Source organism: Polyergus mexicanus, unplaced genomic scaffold (genome assembly GCF_030449975.1).
Source record: "Polyergus mexicanus isolate NDT 795.1 unplaced genomic scaffold, iyPolMexi1.0 SCAF_4, whole genome shotgun sequence".
Taxonomy (NCBI): domain Eukaryota; kingdom Metazoa; phylum Arthropoda; class Insecta; order Hymenoptera; family Formicidae; genus Polyergus; species Polyergus mexicanus.
Window position 1 is genome coordinate 8,311,058 of NW_027223324.1, and position 18,879 is coordinate 8,329,936.

At 35.5% G+C, this 18,879-nt stretch overlaps 1 protein-coding gene and 1 long non-coding RNA gene across 7 annotated transcripts in view; one reads left to right on the top strand and one right to left on the bottom strand.

The window, feature by feature from the left end:
• The window catches only part of LOC138932646 (uncharacterized), a 199,878-nt gene that overhangs the window by 174,915 nt on the left and 6,084 nt on the right, over positions 1 to 18,879 (bottom strand). For all 3 annotated transcript variants that reach the window (XR_011446804.1, XR_011446806.1, XR_011446805.1), the window contains exons 2-4: positions 14,574 to 14,655; positions 4,496 to 4,784; positions 4,108 to 4,133 (exon numbers count right to left, since the gene is read on the bottom strand). This is a non-coding gene — a long non-coding RNA (uncharacterized lncRNA). The remainder of the gene's footprint in view (positions 1 to 4,107; positions 4,134 to 4,495; positions 4,785 to 14,573; positions 14,656 to 18,879) is intronic.
• Positions 1 to 18,879, top strand: part of LOC138932643 (dipeptidase 1) — a 72,997-nt gene that overhangs the window by 12,401 nt on the left and 41,717 nt on the right. For all 4 annotated transcript variants that reach the window (XM_070294679.1, XM_070294678.1, XM_070294681.1 and 1 more), the window contains exons 3-4: positions 6,803 to 6,956; positions 14,599 to 14,731. In XM_070294679.1, the coding sequence (XP_070150780.1) occupies positions 6,803 to 6,956; positions 14,599 to 14,731 (287 nt within the window). The remainder of the gene's footprint in view (positions 1 to 6,802; positions 6,957 to 14,598; positions 14,732 to 18,879) is intronic.

Sequence of the window (18,879 nt, forward strand, 5' to 3'; positions counted from 1 at the left end):
TCGAACGGGAAAAACCGGAAGATACGGGGGAGGGGGTGGGGGGGGAGGGAGTTGCGTGCATCCGCATCGGAGACAGATAAGATAAAGTTACAGCGGACGATTTTTATTGAAATTTCATACTTTTAATGAATATTTTAAACGGAAATGATCGCTCGAATCAGCCGTGGTAATCCCCGTGGTAAATGATCATACCGCTAAATTCCCCGTTCGTTCTGCAAAGGCGATAGCTCCGAATCGCGTCGGCGCTCAAGACCGGAAAACTTATTTGCATGCCGAGCAACGTAACCGCAGCCAGCAAACGGAATATACTCGCCATTCGTATGCATATACGGGGGGGGGGGGGGGACCAGCTACCTTATCGCGCTTTGCCAATTAACCGCCGCTCGCATCATCCACCGCCTCTTAACCGGTGATCTCGCCGGTTACTCTCTTTACCCCTCTTCTCTCGTCGCTTCGGCAAACGGCGAAAATTCGTCGGTAGTTTCGCGAAATCGACACCGGAGCTATCTCAGCTCTTGGGCACGCATTGCATCCCCCGGAATATGTATGAGATCGCGAAGAGAGAAAATTTCAAAGTACGAGAGATACATTCGCAATTGACAATCATGCTGTTTAGCGTATTAGTTACTTTCGGGAACTTGACATTTAAGTAGTAATGCTTAGAAAGTATCGGGCATTTTAGCGCGATAATTTATAAATCATATTTTTCGCATTTTCTCTAGCTATTTTAACGTTTGCTCGTTTTCAATCCATTATTTTTCAAGATACACTTAATTGTGTTAAATGTCGAGCTGTCAATACCGAACTTACACAATTCGTATTTACGCATACGAGATACACAATCAACGATCAATTATCATCGCGGAAACACAATAATTGCGAGATAAAATCGACGTAATGTCTTTAAAATTTAATAGAGATAACTAAATTAATTTGAAATCGAACAGAGACAATTTATATTTATGTACTGTGTAAATATTTTTCTGGGAAAATTTTATTTTATATTATATTAATTAAATATTAATTGTCAAGTAAGACAATTTTAAAGCCTCTGCAAAGATTTCGATTTTTATAAGTACAAAAGTTTTGATACTACAAGCCACGAAATTCATGTAGGATATATCTCGCCTTTTAGGTACGCTGAATATGTATGAGGAATTAACGGAAACGTACTTTAATAGCACACGGGAATACCTTCATAATTATTATTGTACTACGTTTTAACTGAATAGTAATGCGCACTACCGTAAATCGTGTATTATTCCTCTAGCCTACATATTCAGAATTGAATTAAAATCGATTGTTTATAATTTGCAATCATAAGATAATTGTATTAGATTTGCAATGATAATGTAGACCATGAATTTGTAATCGCATAATGTTCCATATACGCTAGATAAATTTGTCTCATGTGCGTATTCCGACAGATGCTTTACTCTATGATAAATGAGTTAAATCGCGAATAAATTAAGAGTCAAATTGTTAATAAACCATTTTACATAAATAACTAATTTTTATAATTCTACTAATTAGAGGCAATAAATCATTTGCGGCTAAAACGAATAAGTATGCTGATTTCCAACGACGTTCTTTTATCGACAAATGCAAACACGATTCTGGCCGTAGGCCAGATCCGCGAAGGCGCTTTTATGAATTACTAAAAATTTCCTACGTATTGTTAATGGCTGTCCCGAGAAAACGATTCGTGCCAAATGACAATTACATCGTCGTACGTAAAATTCTACATAGGGCAGGATATGATAGAAGTAAATCACTAGACGCAAACGAAACAAGGTCGATTAAAGGATTAATTATACGCGGAGCTTGAAATTGCACGTGGAATTATACGTACTTTGTTAAAATATACATTCTATTGGATATTCTCGCGCACACTACTCTTCTGACATAATATAGTTCGAGGGTCTCGAAGTTTTGCGTAAGTGGTAGCCCACGTGAAACAAAGGACTTTACCGGCGTTTGGTCACACTATCCTGCATGGACGATCCAATGGACAAAAGGACTCTGCATCTCTTTCTATCTCTCTCTCCCCCCAAATATATATACATATATACATATATATCTACCAGTATACAATGTGTCTATATATACATATATGCGGCAAGTCTCCATTGTATCTGTTTAGCCAACCAGTGTACATCAATATATTGCAGACGGCTTAACAGTTCTCGAACAGTCTACTATCCCTCTTTGAACTCGAAATTATTCCTACTTTTGGCAAGTATTCCTCTCTCGGGAATAAAACTTTTTGGATAAACAAAACGCAAACTCCTTGATGTTAAAGTTTCAAAGTACACCGTGCGCACAAAACAAATGTATGAAACGCGGTGTGTGTTTATGGTCCGATAATAAAATTATTCGTTTCTTCATAAATCTAAGCATGCACTCGGACGCTGTCGAATAGAATGGCACACGTCCTTGATATTTAAATCAAGTCGGATATTCGCACGCTCTCTGCCAACGCTTGCATATTCCCCAAAATGATCGAACTATTACTCGAGCCGAGGAGAGAAGAGAAGAGGAGAGAGGAAGGAAACCGACGCGCTATGTACGCGAAATGCTCGTTTGGTTATCTAATTCTGCTGCAAGTTAGGCGCCTATCGTTCCGCATGCAAAGTGCATTCGAGAGGGTACGGTGCGGTTAGTTACAAACGGACGGCAGATCCATCGTTGATTCGAGGCAGATTTGTCGGGGTAACAATGTCCGTACACATCCATGCAAGCGGCGCGCGCCTCTTCGTTGTCAGTGTATGTGTGTGTGTGTGTGTATATAGAGCACCGGAAATTCCTTTACGTTTAAACTATGCCGCTGTCTACTGACTTACGATTAGAGTAAATTCCGGAAATGTAAAGAATATTTGCCCTCTCGACGCGACGAATCTGTCAATTTTGCTAATTAGATAATTATTAATCCCGTAGCGTTTGTTACAACAAGCAGAAAGATGAAGAAATTTTCATTTATCGGAAGGACACATGTTTCCCGTTCGATTGAATTAACGAAATACAGTCATTTAACGAAATTTAATGCAATTTAACGCATTTTAAATGCGTACCAAAATTAGATTATATAAAATGAAGATTTTATAAGCTCATCCAATTATCACTGAATATATAAATTATCTAGGAAAAATATGTAAATACACGATTTCACGAAAATTGCAACGCGCAATAGTCTCAGAAAAAATAGAGAGAACTAATTTATTATATAATAAATGTAAGTTAGAACAACAAAGCATCTGTCAGAAGCCACATGCATTTAAAAAAAAAAAAGTATAATAATGCCCAAAGTTACAAAGCATACAGGAATATGAAAAACGCGTAAAGAAACTATATATAATATAATATTCGATATGTTTCCATTATAATTCTATTAATATGTATGTATTTATATTTCCAATATACTGGAAAAATGAGAAAAAATAAATTTTACAACATTTATTTAAATTTAAAACATATTTCTAAAATATAAAACATTATCTCATATATATGGTAAAATTAAATAATGGATTTAACATAAACATGAAAAATTAAATGCAATATATAATAATTTATTATCGGCAAATTAAATTAATATACCGAAAAATGTGCTTATATAGTATATTTAATCAATTTAAGCTGGAGAAAATGAGTTAGAAAGAGATCCTTCTTTAATCATTTTCTCATCATTAATGTTATCAGTTTTAATCTTTATTAATCAGCCAAAATTTTACATTGTTGACAAATAATCTTCTCTACAAATAATAAATTCTTTATTTTATAATTTAGAATATTCAAATATTAATATCAAAACTTTTATATATATTTCATTTAAATTCAATATCTGTTTTTACCACAATAATTTACTGTTACATTTTAATATTGGAATTGGAAATATGCTGTGTCTCAGATTATATATAATCAGAAGAATATATCTCTAGGTATATATATATATATATATATATATAAAATTTAATTATTGATTTTCATCAGACATGTGTGGTTTTCGATATCATTTATATATATTCGCATTTATAAACATTCGGATAAAATTGTATTATGTAAATTCGGGCATTACCATATATCTGTATATGTGATAAATAATTCACTCACCAAGTTGCATCGGCATATTGCTGCACCTGGAATAATTATTGTATAAATTGTTATTTGTAAATCATATATATACACAATATTTTTCATATACATATATGAGAGAAATATTAAATTTTAATTAAAATTTTATTTTCAAAAATTATTTATAAGATTATAATAATTAATTTTTAAAAGGTTTATTCTTTATTTTTCTGCAATTAAATGTATATAAATAAAAATTATTCTCCATTATAATTTTTCAAAATAATGTTTTAAAAAGACTACAGACGAGAAAATAATTTTTGAGATTTCTGTACTATATATAAATGAATAGCAATGAAAAGATAAGTAATATATATAACCAATATTTAAATAACAAATTAGATTTAAATCAAATGAATTTACTCACCAGCCAATTTATTCGTCGACATCGGGTTGCGAATAGATCCGAAGACATTTAAATTCGCGATATTATAATAACGTTTCCCGACACTTCCAGTTTTCGGCACTCCCGATTTTCGACGCTTCCGATTTTTAACATTCTCGATTTTCGACACTCCCGATTTTAAACATTTCCGATTTTTGACACTCCCGACTTTCGGCATTTTCAATTTTCGACACTCGATATTTCTTTGTGATTTTCATATTCGCCAATTAATCGGAGTCATTATAACAGATATCTGTTATCGCCATCAAACCTAAATTAACATGTATTAATAACAATTGTATAACTTGTATTACACATGAAGCAAAACACAATAGCGATAAATCACGAATATCGAGAGACATTAATTACAATCACGCGCATTATTTATTACCTTGTTACGGTCATTATCCGTGACAAAAATACGGAATTTCTATTATATATATATATATATATATCACTCCACGTGCTCTATAACAAATTACATATTTTAAATGTCGATTATTCGCATCGAGCCGGCCGGCGTGCCTAATAGTTGCCAAAGATCGCAGCGTTGGTGTGTGTGTGTGTGTGTATATGTACATGCTTGTTCCCGCCGGGTGAGCACGATTAACAACATTTCTTCGCACCGAGCGAATGTAAACAAATCTTTCGTGTCGGCATGCTACAATAGTATAATCGATGAAAACTTTTCTCGCCCTGTTATTTTACTTATATTATTTTATAGTAATCAACAAATAGAAATAACGAATCAAGACAGTAATCGTGCTCACAAAACTTAAAAATGAGATACAACTAAATGTTGCAATTGAGAATATTACAGTTTAAAAGAACTCTTTTATATGTCAAATCTAAAAAGTTAGATTAAGTTGGATTATCGAATTAAATTCTCAAATATTGTTACAAACATTAAAAATACGCTATTATTTACAATAATCCAGCCTATTTGATATTGCAATCGACCCTCTCGACGCCGCCTTTCAACCACAAATTATTCTTTACGTATAAAATCAGGAAATAATTATTATGACAATTCTCGATGACAAATAAAATCAATCAATCAATCAAAATAAAAAACACTTTTTCTGCAATCAATGTGTTTCTTGTATCATTTTCTTTTAAAAATAAATTATGCAATAATTCTACATTTTCTCGAATATCATTTATACAAGTTAAATCAACCTAATAATAGTATGAGCTATTTTCTTTTTAACGCTCTTCACTTTACGTGCAGAATCTCTTTCTCTCTTTCTCTTTTTTTCTTTTTCTCTATTTATTCCATTAAATATGTATTGTATAATCATAGATCTCATATAATCATAGTATCCTGATATATAAGAGTTATATAAATAATATATTAAAGTCATACCGCGCGTGTATAAAATTTATATTTTCCGAGAAAATAAAAGTTATATGATACTTGTGCTTATCTTGGAAAAAGAAACTTAATATGCAACATGTCAGTGAATTGACTTCGTGTCTCATCCCAGCAAGAATGCAGACACATTTCTTATTTCCACGAAGCGCGTCTCCTGTAACTTTATGGAAAATAAGTTTGATACAATAGCTACCGAGTCTACCGCAATTTCGACATCGCGTAATGTTGTTGTAAAGACCAAACTTTAACCATTTAGAGTTCATTTGGCTACATTATAGAATTGCATTATAGGACATTGAACATTTCCGTTTTAAATGCAATTAACGATAAAAGCAATTTATCGAATATCATTTATACAAATTAAATCAACTTGATATAGTATGAGCTATTTTCTTCTTGACGCTTTTCACTTTACATGCAGAATCTCTTTTTCTCCTTCTCTCTTTCTCTATTTATTTTATTATATATGTATAATCATAGATCTCATATAATCATAGTATCCTCAAACATAATATGAATACATATAAATATAAGAGCTGATATTTTTGACGAAATAGTTTAAAATATTCTGTAAATAATAAGTTGTGTTGGTCGTCTATTTTCTTGTGAAGAATTGCACATATACACACACACGCGCGCGCGCACACACACATTGCAACGCTTCGTTTTTTCTTCAGAAAACTACGTGCATTCGCGTAACCTAGTAAAACAACTTTATTGGAAAAGAGATATTTGGTAGAACTTTCAAATGCAAAATGTATTCCCTGTCGTGCGTAAAGGACGTGTGTTCCACTAGAATAAATTTATCCAACTGCTTGACAAACAGTGTGATATGCCATATTTAGCTTTTAAAAAGTTTAAAGAACATAAAAATCACAAACGTATATCGATCAATATTTTGCCTTTATCTTCAGGCACAACGATCTACCCTGGAACATACGAAAGTTTCTGAAGAACCAGCTAAGGGAGTTCAGGTTTGATGACCTGAGGGACACTCATCCTTGGTCACGAAGCGCCTGGAGCCATACAGATCTCAAGAGATTAAAGGAAGGCATGGTTGCAGCACAGGTGAGTTTAATAATAACGGCAATAACAGGAGTTCCCCAAAGTTATTACTTCGGCCAAAGTTCGTCCAATCAATCGCCGAACTGATTGTATCGAAAATATCCCGTTCAATATCAAGCGTCTTTACTACAGTTAATTATTGTTAATATTTATATCGCGAAAAATTGACTTAAATTTTAAGAGTAGAATCCACTAATGTTTTGAGATTTTTACTTGACTCGATTTTATAATGATATGCCACTGAATACTTTTAATTATATGGAGAACTGAAAAGATTAATATAAGTATAAAGAGTTATGTATGCGCAACACAATTAAATTCTTGAAAAAATTATTGAAACTACGAGATTATCAAAAATGATTGTTAACTTCCCGATAAAATTTTAATTGCGTTAATTGTATTACGCTCGCGTGAATATTTCTATCGTTTTTAAAATTATAATTTCTCTCTCAAAATAGAGAGACATAAATCTATAAATAGATTATGATCATATTTACTCTTGGCAACGAGAATATATATTGTACTATATCGCGAAAAGAAATGTGAAAGAAAAGAACCTTATCGTGAAATATTAATTTTCCTTGGTTTTCGTAAACAAACCTGGCAATTAGTCAAGCTTAACATACTATTTTCACCAACTTTATCGCAGCTCGTGAGTGAAAATTAAATCCACGTGAATGAGGGAAATCGCATGTCGCTTCGAAACTGCAAATTGCAATTAAACGTTCGCACGTAGAATTCGACTTGCAGAATCATCAAAATTCATAATTAATTTAAAGTCACGTTTATCCATCTGATTTAAATTTGAGAGTCTGCCGACTCTCAGAATCGCATGCAATTGGCCGTTCAATGAAATGTACGTCATATCCTGTGAAGCCTGTTTTGTTCATGGCAAGCATGGGATTATTAATTTATGGCGGGCTGTGTACGTAACTCGGCTATAAATCAAACAGCAGTGGTGCCGCGCCTAATAGCAATTAATCGATTTTACGAAGATTTCGTGTCTATGTTTAGTTAAACACTAATGCGTAACGTTTGTAAGCTTAAAATATTCCAACGCGCGAATTTGCGCAAATATCTCGTAATTTCTATTCTAACAGATACGACAAAATTTACATGAGCAAAGAGGATTACATACTATGAAATATGCTATGAAATGCCACGGTAATAGAAAAAAAACATCTGTTATGGAACATATTACAGTGACGGAAGAATTAACAATCTATCGTGTTACATCACCCGGAACAATTTCGTGGACAAAATTTTCCGATTAACCCGAATTTATCCGGAATTACCAACGGATGTGATACTCTTCTCTTTTTAACCGTGAATTTAATGAATATAAATTTTCGGTTTTTCCGATCGCGCAGTTAAAGCTTTCGCGCGCGACTCTTCCACCGAGCGATCGTTAATAACCGGGGATTAATCTAAAATCGCAATTAAGATCTGACCATAAAAAATCGCTTCTTGGTTCAATTAACGGCGGAAACGGCTCTTTAACGACCCGAGGAAAATCGAGGCGAACTTGGGCAATTAATTTCCTTCGGTTGCTCGCCGCGCTTCACTCGCCGCCGAAAATTTACCACGACACGATCGGTTTCTCCATCCTCTACTCCGAAATACCTTCGATTAATCCCGCGAAAATCCTTTTCGTGCGGCTCGGTATCGTTTCGTATAAACTTCGACGTAGCGCGCGAAACTTTGCACGGAGGATGTCTTCTCGAGAATGGCTTCTGGCTACATCTAAGGCTACGTCTAAAATAATTCGCTAAACTAAAAGGTAGGAAGATCGGGATAGTAAACAGATTATAAAAGAGATTTTGATATATTGACAATATTAAATGCGACATTCTCCCAGAAGAAATGTATGAAGAAGTATGAAAATAATTTAACAATAAGAAATTAAAATTTTACGTATATCAATATGAATTAAAAATATTAATTAGTAATTAAAATACATGAAAATAATACGAATACTCGACGCAAATGTTGCACAAATTTCTCCCAATGATAAAACTTCCTACAATTTAAAGCGTTCTCATTATCAAAAATTACTTTCCTTCGTACCTCGAGTTTATTGTATTTAAAGCAAAAGGGAACAGAAGCAGGGAATTTATTTACGGTACTTGTGAAACGCGCGCGATCATGCCTCTGAAGACGCGAAGTACATAGTCGAGGGTTAACATAAAAGAAGGGAAAGATAAAGACAAGACGCGCACACCTACATTCGCATATATACGCGTACGTAAAGTAGCCCGATAGAAAGTTTCGAGGGAGAGAGATGCGTGCGAAGATACAAAAATATTCCATGCTCGAACGTTGAATTTGATGAAGCGTGTTGCATATATGTAAATCGTCGGTATATATATATATATATGTAACTCATAGTTCATTCAAACGAGGATCTTGGCTCGTATTAAATAAGCAATGCGATTCGATAGCACGGTAATAGCGGGTATACCGGTCATAGACCCGTTACGAGTGTGCGATATAGCGAACCCGGAATCCATTTAAGAGAGCCGATATCGAACGACCGCGGAAACGCAGCGTATACGGAGCGCGATATATACATTCTTAAATGCATTGAATCTCGGATTAAATCGGAAGGAGGATTACGGGATTTCGGTCTCTCGATATTCATTTTCGAAATGCCGCGTGCGTCCCGTACGTAAATCCGCGCTTTTTCAAACGAGATTCGAAACCTCGTCCGAGATCTGTTAAAACGCATTACGAATTAACGCGAGCGCGTTACTCGCGTTGTTCGTGTCAGTGTCGCTGGTAAAGATAAATAATGTATCGCGAGAGGTTACATCGACGTAAAATTTTCAGTTACAATGGAACTTTGAACTACAGAAATTAAACGTTTCCGAGCGGCGTGGGATAAAAGCGTAATATCAAAGATCACCCGATATATTCCCCATCGAGGAAAAGCAAAATTTCTCGAGGGACCTTTAAAAATACCAGCGTTCTCGTTAGCAAGACGATCTCGGCGTGATTCAGCTACTAGGAGCCGATTTAGATGCGTAGTTATAGCAGCCACGAAATGGTGTGCCATGATAAAAGGGTTGCCACGATTCGAAAAGCCCTTCGGCCCTCGTGAAAGCGCAAAGATGGAGCAAGGCACCTTTGAAAAGGATCGAGGTCTTAGTCACTCACCTTAACGTTAAGATCCGCTTACTTTCAAATAAGGGGGAAAAGAGGAACACAAACGAGCAACCACCGCTAATGAGAAGACATATAAATACGCGCCATTTACCGTCACAATGTAATAAAATTATTAATGTTATTAAATAGAATATTAATCTGATGTACAATGATGTAGTAGAGCGCATAGTCGTGTTTACCGTGACCAGCAATCTTTCATAATTAATGCCAATCTGCAATCACGCGAGATGTGCAAGCTGCAGTTCGTAATCACGAAAAAAAAATTACGAGGACAATAACGCAGTGCTTAATGGTCGGATAATTGCGCGAGAGTTTTTCTTTTAATATAAATATCACATTTATACACGCGAATCATTAATAACGGGATTAAAATTGGAAGGCGAGGATTTTGTAATTATAAATTGAATAAAAGCGCGCAAGATGATATTACACATAGAAAACCGTATTATAATAATAATAAAGCCACGCATGGCGATTATAATATTGTTCAATCAAATCTGTATATAATTTCCATTTAAATTTCATCGATAATTTTTAATTTATTCGTTAATAACACAATTTTCTAAAAATACGGATATTTAAAAATATTTATGGACATGGCAATAATGAAGAAAATATCAAAGAAGGGAAAGCGAAGTATAAGAGATTTCACACCGACTATATAATATATATTTCGAATTATGTTCCGACCTCGATAAATCCCTTAAGGTATCCAGTCTGCCAACGTCAGGACGAAAGGGATAACCACTCGGTTATGTCCATATACGGTAATCAAACCAAGGCCTGCCTCGATCTATCACTGTCCTAGTTAATTCAGACGGGCTGACTAGTATCCACTGTGGAAGGTTACTCCATCGATCGCGTGCCGTCGACTTACATAGGATCTTACATAACGTCGCGACGTAGACAAGATTTTCCCTTGTAATGATTCTTTTACACAATCATACAAACTTCCTCAATTAAACGCGCAGCGGAATAGAGCGTAAATACATGCATCAAAATTTTACTATTACGTATTTAAAATATATAAAGTTTATTCTAATTTTTTAAATAGGACTTTTTTTCAATAATTTTCTCGTATATATACATATATTTTTTTTTTTTCATTTACGATTAGTGGAGATTTAATATAAAAGAAAGCCAAAACATTTCCCCATTATTCACCCACAGTACACTAACGCGTCGCAGAATCCGAAGAATCGATACAAGCACTTTCGTTTGAACCCTCGGGCTGTCTATCCGCGAGATTCTCGGCACTTGTAGCACATCACAAATCACGAAAGTGCATTCCAACTTGAGATGAGCCGAAGCTACCCCGATTTATCGAGTCTCTCGATGGGAATTTGCGTTACATCTTCGGCGACTTTGCAGCAAGAGAAGCAATTCGGGAAGAAGTTTACGTCTCGCGGAGTTGTATTTCGGAATTTTAGATTCATTGCAAGAGGACTGACGGAAGATGGAAAGCCAGCGGCGAAACACGTTTTTTTAATCTCTCTTTTTTGACAACTGTTACTTAAATTGAATTTCTATTATCTTCTTCACTTTTACATTTTCACATTTAATAATTAAACGAGTTAATAATAAAAATGCGATTGTATCGATCGGATATATGAATAATTGCAGTACCAATAAATTCGTCAACAAATAATATGTAAAAGACTGTTAGTTTTATTAAAAAAATTTATATCTAAAAAAATTTATCTTGTTTTCATATATCGCCATTGTGTTTTTAAATAGCAAATAAAATAGAGAGCAGTATTCTAATAATGCGAGAAACTCTAGTAAGAGAAATCCGTATATAAACATCGCAACGCGAGATACGTTTTGAAATTTACACAGCGCCAGATGCGAGGATTAATAAACTAACGCGAGATAAGAAAGAAAGCGATTCCTTAAATCGATTTTCACGTGCGCGGTTCTTCGCAAAGTGATCTCCGCGAGGTAAGTTAAAACGGCCGTCTTAATAGCCAGTTCGCATTGCGCAGCTACAAGATTGCTAAAACTTATCTCGTACTATATGGCGAAAGAGAGAGAGAGAGAGAGAGAGAAAGAAAGAAACAAAAAAAAAGAAAAGAGAAAGAAAGAGCAGGGGTTCCTTACGACCACAGCTCGCCTTTAAGTAGAATCGCAAATACGACACGTTGTATACACGCGGAGAGGAGAGTATTTTTACGAACGTCTGACCTAAAACTCGCCACAACTACTGCTCGTTCTTGCGCGCGGCTGAGCTAGAAAGATGCGGAAGGAAAAAGAGGAACCTCGCGCACACGCATACGCACATATACATATACGAAAACACATTTTGTGAATGTCTGACCTAAAATGCTGCGGTAACTGCCTCCTCACGGTATCGTGAGGAGGAATACGAGGGGCGATTGTACCACTAATACAGATGTCGGTGTATTTCGCTTAATATCCCTGCATTTTCCCTGATGTAAGATTACATAGCGCTGTTCGTCTGTTGAAATCAAGTTTCTTCCGCCGTGACGTTTGAAATTAAGATTTCGCATCTCTAGAATTGGGATTGCTGATAGCGCGAATGCAATTGCGAACTCGCAGTAGTGCTTGTTCGCGTATGAATATATATTTCTCCACAATTATCGTTGGAAACGTATGAAAAAGTCATTAACAACGAATAATATTTTATTCGTTCATAATGACACACAGTTCGTGTAATTTCAAATAACGTAGTACACGTGAGCGGAGCACATTTGGCACGAGAGATGTCACGTCTGACACAATAATGTTCTCGTTAAATAAATACCGCGTGTATACTCGATAACGTGGAGACGACATCTTTTTTTTTTTTTCCGACAGCTGTACCGCCGAATGTATTCATTCAACTATGTATGCAAGAGCAATTTACGAGTTAAAAGTTTTTCGAGTCTTGCGCCGTTTTCGTTTGACATACCGACATTAAACCGCGAGAGCGTAGGCTGAACTTTCCGCTTTCTGCCGTTGAATTATTTACAGGTCGCAATTAGCCATCTCGCGGCTAAAAGTCACCAAAGTACTCGAAATACAGACGTCCCGAACGTAATTACGGCTGCTGGAATCGCGCGCGATTAAAGTCGTCACTATTCGCGGCGTCGCTGGCGGCTTCGCGATTCGCGACTCCTACAATTCCTGTCAACTACAGACCGAAGTGATACTAAAAGAAAAACCGGAAGAATCCCCCCCTCCCCCACCCCTTCATCCTCTCGCATCTCCTCGTTGATTTATCGCGCCGCGACGGTAACTTCACGCCTCAAGCATAAATCTCTTCTACATTGTTGAATAAAACTTCTCGACGACGACGCGATGCACTTGTGCATAATATAATACGAAAAATTTGCGTTAAAGTAAGACACCTCGTCCTCGTTTCGATTACAAAACACGAACTTTATCATGTTCACGTCTTGACGATGTCACCCGATGAGATATATCAACTGTTGATGAAAATTTATTAACTCTGCGTATAATCACATTATCCTGTCTTCTTTGCGAAAAGTAAGAATGTAAGAACATAATGAAGCGCAACAATGAAAGAAATCTAATCGTTGGGTTGTTTGAATTACCGATTGTAAGGATAACGGGCTAAAGTATGCGCATAAATTCTGTAATGTCAAACGGATGTCGTAACAAGTAAAAGAACTAATTATATCGCCGCGCGACGATCTCGCGTGACACGGCTAAAAACAGAAATCGCGATCTCTGCATCGCGTGTCTTTTTGAAGTCGCGTTACTTTTTTTTTTTTTTTGTAATGCCATGAACATGTCATGCATAGAGCGTAACCTTAAAAGACGGTACATTTAGAGCCAAATTATTCCACAAACCGAGCCGTTATTTTCTTACTTTGGAATGCATTACGTAAAGGGACTCTTAAAGTTTCTGTTATTTACGATCGCCCCCGCTCTACCTTGTTATTTAAAATGCAAATTATCCCGTGTTTGCAGACTATCGTAATGTGCATTTAATTACATATTCCTAACGCTGATATCAGTTGCTGGATTAAAACGGAACATTATATGCGTCAGAAATATCTCGTAATTAGAATATGAAAATGAGATTAACGTTATTATATATTTTAAATCAGAATAAACCCCTATAAGCCAATATTGAATACAAGTAATTCTTTGTAATAAATCGCAACATTTTTATCGATTTTAGCTTTAGCATGAGAGTAGCCTACTTTACATTTCAGTATCGTCATAATACATCCATTAATATAATGAATTTTTAATAGAGCTCGTCAATATAAAATTAATGTATCTTTTAATAATTTATAATTAAATAATAATCATCATTCATATCCGCTTACGTTCATATCCGTATATGAAATAAAATAAAATATATTAGCATATTATATCTTTGTATTAAAAATAAAAAAAAATTGAAAATATTATTCAACATGTTTGTAGATTTGGCAAAATATAAAATATAAATATCAAATATAAATTGAATAATTGACTCACGTATTTTCGTTTTACTCTGTTGCAGTTTTGGTCCGCGTATGTACCTTGTTCGTCACAGCATCTAGACTCGGTGCAGTTGGCCCTGGAACAAATAGACCTTATTCGCCGATTGGTTAACAAGCATCAGGAAAATATGGTCCTCGTTACTACAGCGGAAGGTTTGTGGTATTTATTTCCACCTACTTTTAAGCTCGCGAGCGCAGCGAAATGAAATCAGGAATACATGAGACATTAGCTTGAAACATTAAAAGCATTGCGACTTGCGAAAATGAAAATTCGCCTCGCGATATACATTTGGCGTATGGCCAATCTGAATCGACCTCGATTTCGTTCAGTACTTCAAATATTTTCAATTGAAAAACTCGCTCGATCGACACTCCGCCTCTCAGAGAAATATGTGGCCCGAAAATCGTCAAGAGAACTTTGGAGAGCCGATCAATTTAAAAAAAAAACTCGCAATTTTTCATTCGACAGGGAATTTATTAAATCGCGGATTACAACGAATATTCCACTTAACCCCTTAATGCCGACCATATTACTCGATAATCCGAGTTTCGCCCGGAAATTAATGCGTTAGTCGGCGCGGGATCAATCTTGCATAATTGTTCGCTATATCAATTTACTCTCTACAGACCCAGCGATGTTTAAAATCACAGAGACAAAGCCGATGCGATGGGATAAATTTCTCCTCGTCCGAGGAAACATATTTTTTAATTTCCCGCCCATGACATTCTTTTTCCCACCTGTTATCCACACGCCGCATTTCTTCTGTAATCTCCTGTATCTCGCATTTTTTTCGCATGTTGATGAATATTCGCAAAAATAAAAGCGTAAGTGAAACGTAGATCGCGGAAATATGTTATCCACAGCGCATGTCCGTTCTGTCTGAAACCGGTGAAATCGCTATAGCATTAAATTTTCATTATCGAATTGGGTTATCTATTTGCCGCTCGAGTCCTGGACATATTTGAGATCCTTTGGCGCTGTGTCAGCGAGAATCGTCGTTCTTCATCCTTCGGCATTTTCGTTATAGACTTTCCTTTCAAAAATTTAGAATGCACTTTAGATAGTGAAGAAGTGCGGAACGGAAAACGAGTAATCGCTTCTTCAACGTAAGAAACATCTTTCGAATGTCTTCTAAAGTGTCTTTCGACCTCGTCGAATCCATTTTGAAACGATCCGCCAGAACAATCGAGTTTTCCAGGTGCGAAGTTCCACAGAAGAATTAAAAAAAAAAGCAAGAGTGTAATAAGATCGATTCAAGGGAGACTTCCCTCTCGCGTCAGTTCTCCCTTATATTTTTAGAAGAAAAATTCTTACACGAAAAAGACGCGGGGCTCTTACGCATACATGTATGACTGCATTGAAGAACATATTGAAGAAATTAAAAATATTCTGCACGAAAAATGAAATTCATTTACTGATGCTATGAAAATTTTTAAAGAGAGAAAAGAAGATAAAGAATTACGACACGGTCCAATTTCGTTTATATTGATAAAAATATGGCAGAGCAATATCATATGAATAATATTTTTATGGTATATTTATACAGAGAGATTATATTTATATAAATATATATATATATATATATAAATTCGTACATCACTTTACGCCATGTTTATCAATAACAACAACAAAATGTTATAGCTTTCAAAATTGTTATTTTTCATTTTGTAACTGCTTTTTAATAAATTGGATTGAATAGTGATGTTATATAACATTTTCAACAAAAAAGATTCTATTAAAATTTTGATGAATATGCCGAAACATAATCAAAAATTCTGGAAATCTATAAAATATTGAAAGTTTTCTTAGACATTTTTATGACGTTCTCTCATTTCTCTTTTTCTCTTTAAAATCTTTTACTCTAAATGATTTATGCCATCTAAATTGTCTTAATTCTTATCATGATTTGACTTTAAAACACACACACATAATATCTTCAAATAATTGATTCATCGAGAAAGAAACTGCAGTCAAGATATTCTATAACTGTAATAAACGTTTAGATACATATATAACATAAATATTACTATACATATCGTAAATGCGTAAGATCTCGATGGGTTTTTTTCTCAAGCATGGAAGAAACTGGCTGAATTGGTATAAGAAAAGATAGAATAAGTAATTGGTATAAGAAAAAGACGACGACAATGTGAATCTACGACATCGAGAAAATGAGAAGAAGAGCAGAGACAGTTTCAGTAAATAGTCTTATTGCTTTGTCGATTGACTTTCGTTTGACGTATACATTCCTGGACAAAGACCGATTCGCTATAAAAACAGTTCATCAAAATTAATATTACGGAAAATAGCTGCTGTATTTCTTTATCCGCAAACACTATAAACAGAAGCTGCAGCTTGTGCATAAATGGATTGATTATATACATACATAATCAAATACGTGACGATATCGAGTGTTATTAAATTATCAAAAATATTTTATACGATATAATATGAAACCGATAAGACAGAGTTATTTAAAAAAATAAGCAAAGAGGATTCAAGTGCATTTTACTAAATATAAATTGAATCCTTTCTTTGATGATATAAGAAAGATCTCACAGATTCCTCAACTATATTGGAATATGTCAAATTCTTCTCCCCATTTTTAATAAGCAATATACAATAAAATTCCTGCCATAATTCTTAACCGCAATTATTGTTATTATGTTTCTCTTTTAATGTTCTATTATTTTACATTTCTCTCTCTCTCTCTCTCTCTCTCTCTCTCTCTCGTATTTTCAATACGTCATATTTCGCGAGGATGTGTATCCGCCAGGTATTCCTAGAAAATATTCCTATATTTGACGAGCAAATATTTGCCGTTGGATTTCATTGTCCCGCTGTCTAAGCGTAACGCAAATCCGATGAGAAGATGATGGAACGCAAGAAAGATACGCGACGGATGGTAAATTTCAACCGGAATGGAAAAATGTCGGTCCGATGTGCCGACCGTTATATATATTTCGTTCGATAACTTCGAACGTCGACGACGGTATGTCGCCGCTCCCATGCATATGTAAATGAGCATGAAATACGCATACGTACATTCATATGTACGGACATCTGATTGTACCAAACCATGACAGTCCCGTATGCCACATCGCGACTTTGTCTCCGCTGATTAAAAAGCCAAGGTACTTCAGAGATAACATAGAGATATGTATTTGCTATAATATCGTTGTATATTGTTGTGCGCTCCCGAGCGATATTTTAGAGTGTCAAACATATGTATCCCGAGAATGACATTTCTAAGAAGAGATAAATTTCGATGTATATTTTCTATATAAATATATATTAATATATCTGAATTGATAAAAAGATCATTTTATTTTCGGAGCAATATTCGTTTCTCATTTCACGTTTTCCTTCGATATGCGTAAGGAGAAAATCACGTACTCCACTTTACGCGCATAACTCACTCTTTATTCATATTTTTCGAGGCATTGCCTTCACTTTATTCACAGCGCATTACGTGAGTGTTGATAAGAAAACAAACGATCATATGTCACCGTAAACAAAACCGCATGCCCGTATTTTAAAATTATATGCAAATTTTATGCACATCGGTAGCGCGTTATCTCTTCCGACTGGAAAGGGAGTCGCGCGAAGAGAGCGAGGCAGTACAAAATATAGCACTTTGGGGAAGCAATCTGCTAGATGGAAGAAAGGGCGCCGGTAGAACGCGGAAGATGAGAAATTCCACGAGGAGTGGAAGAATGTTCTGAAACCATGGAGCTCGCTGTAGTTCCTCCGATAATGTCGAAGAGCACTCGTCTTGATATATATGTACGTGCGAGCGCATACATATTCGCATGCGCGTACAGACACAGAATACATGCATATATCCGTACGAGAGCACACGAACCGATACATTTGCAGAGACAAATGTATCAACGTTACATAAAAGCGGGTGCAAAAGTATAAATCGCGAGGCGCACTAAATCAAGAACCCATCGACAGCACGCGTTTTATTCGCGACACTCCTTTTTCGTTCATTCGTCCATTAGAAGCCGTAATACAACGTAATCGCCAGCCACGTCAGCGGGAAAAATTAAAGCCGTCGACAAATGACATCGCGGTGACGCATTCGATTCGATTCGGAATTCGAGCGGGAAAAAAAATGCCCATTGTTAAAGTTTTTAACGTTCATAGACACGGGAAAGAAGAGACATTTTCCACGAGGTTTGAAAGACCTTGGATCTAAAGTGACTTAAATAGACATGTCGGGAGTTTTCATACAAGGCTATTGAAAGATAGCTACGGCGATCTTTCGTCGTAAAACGGGATTATACCATTTAAA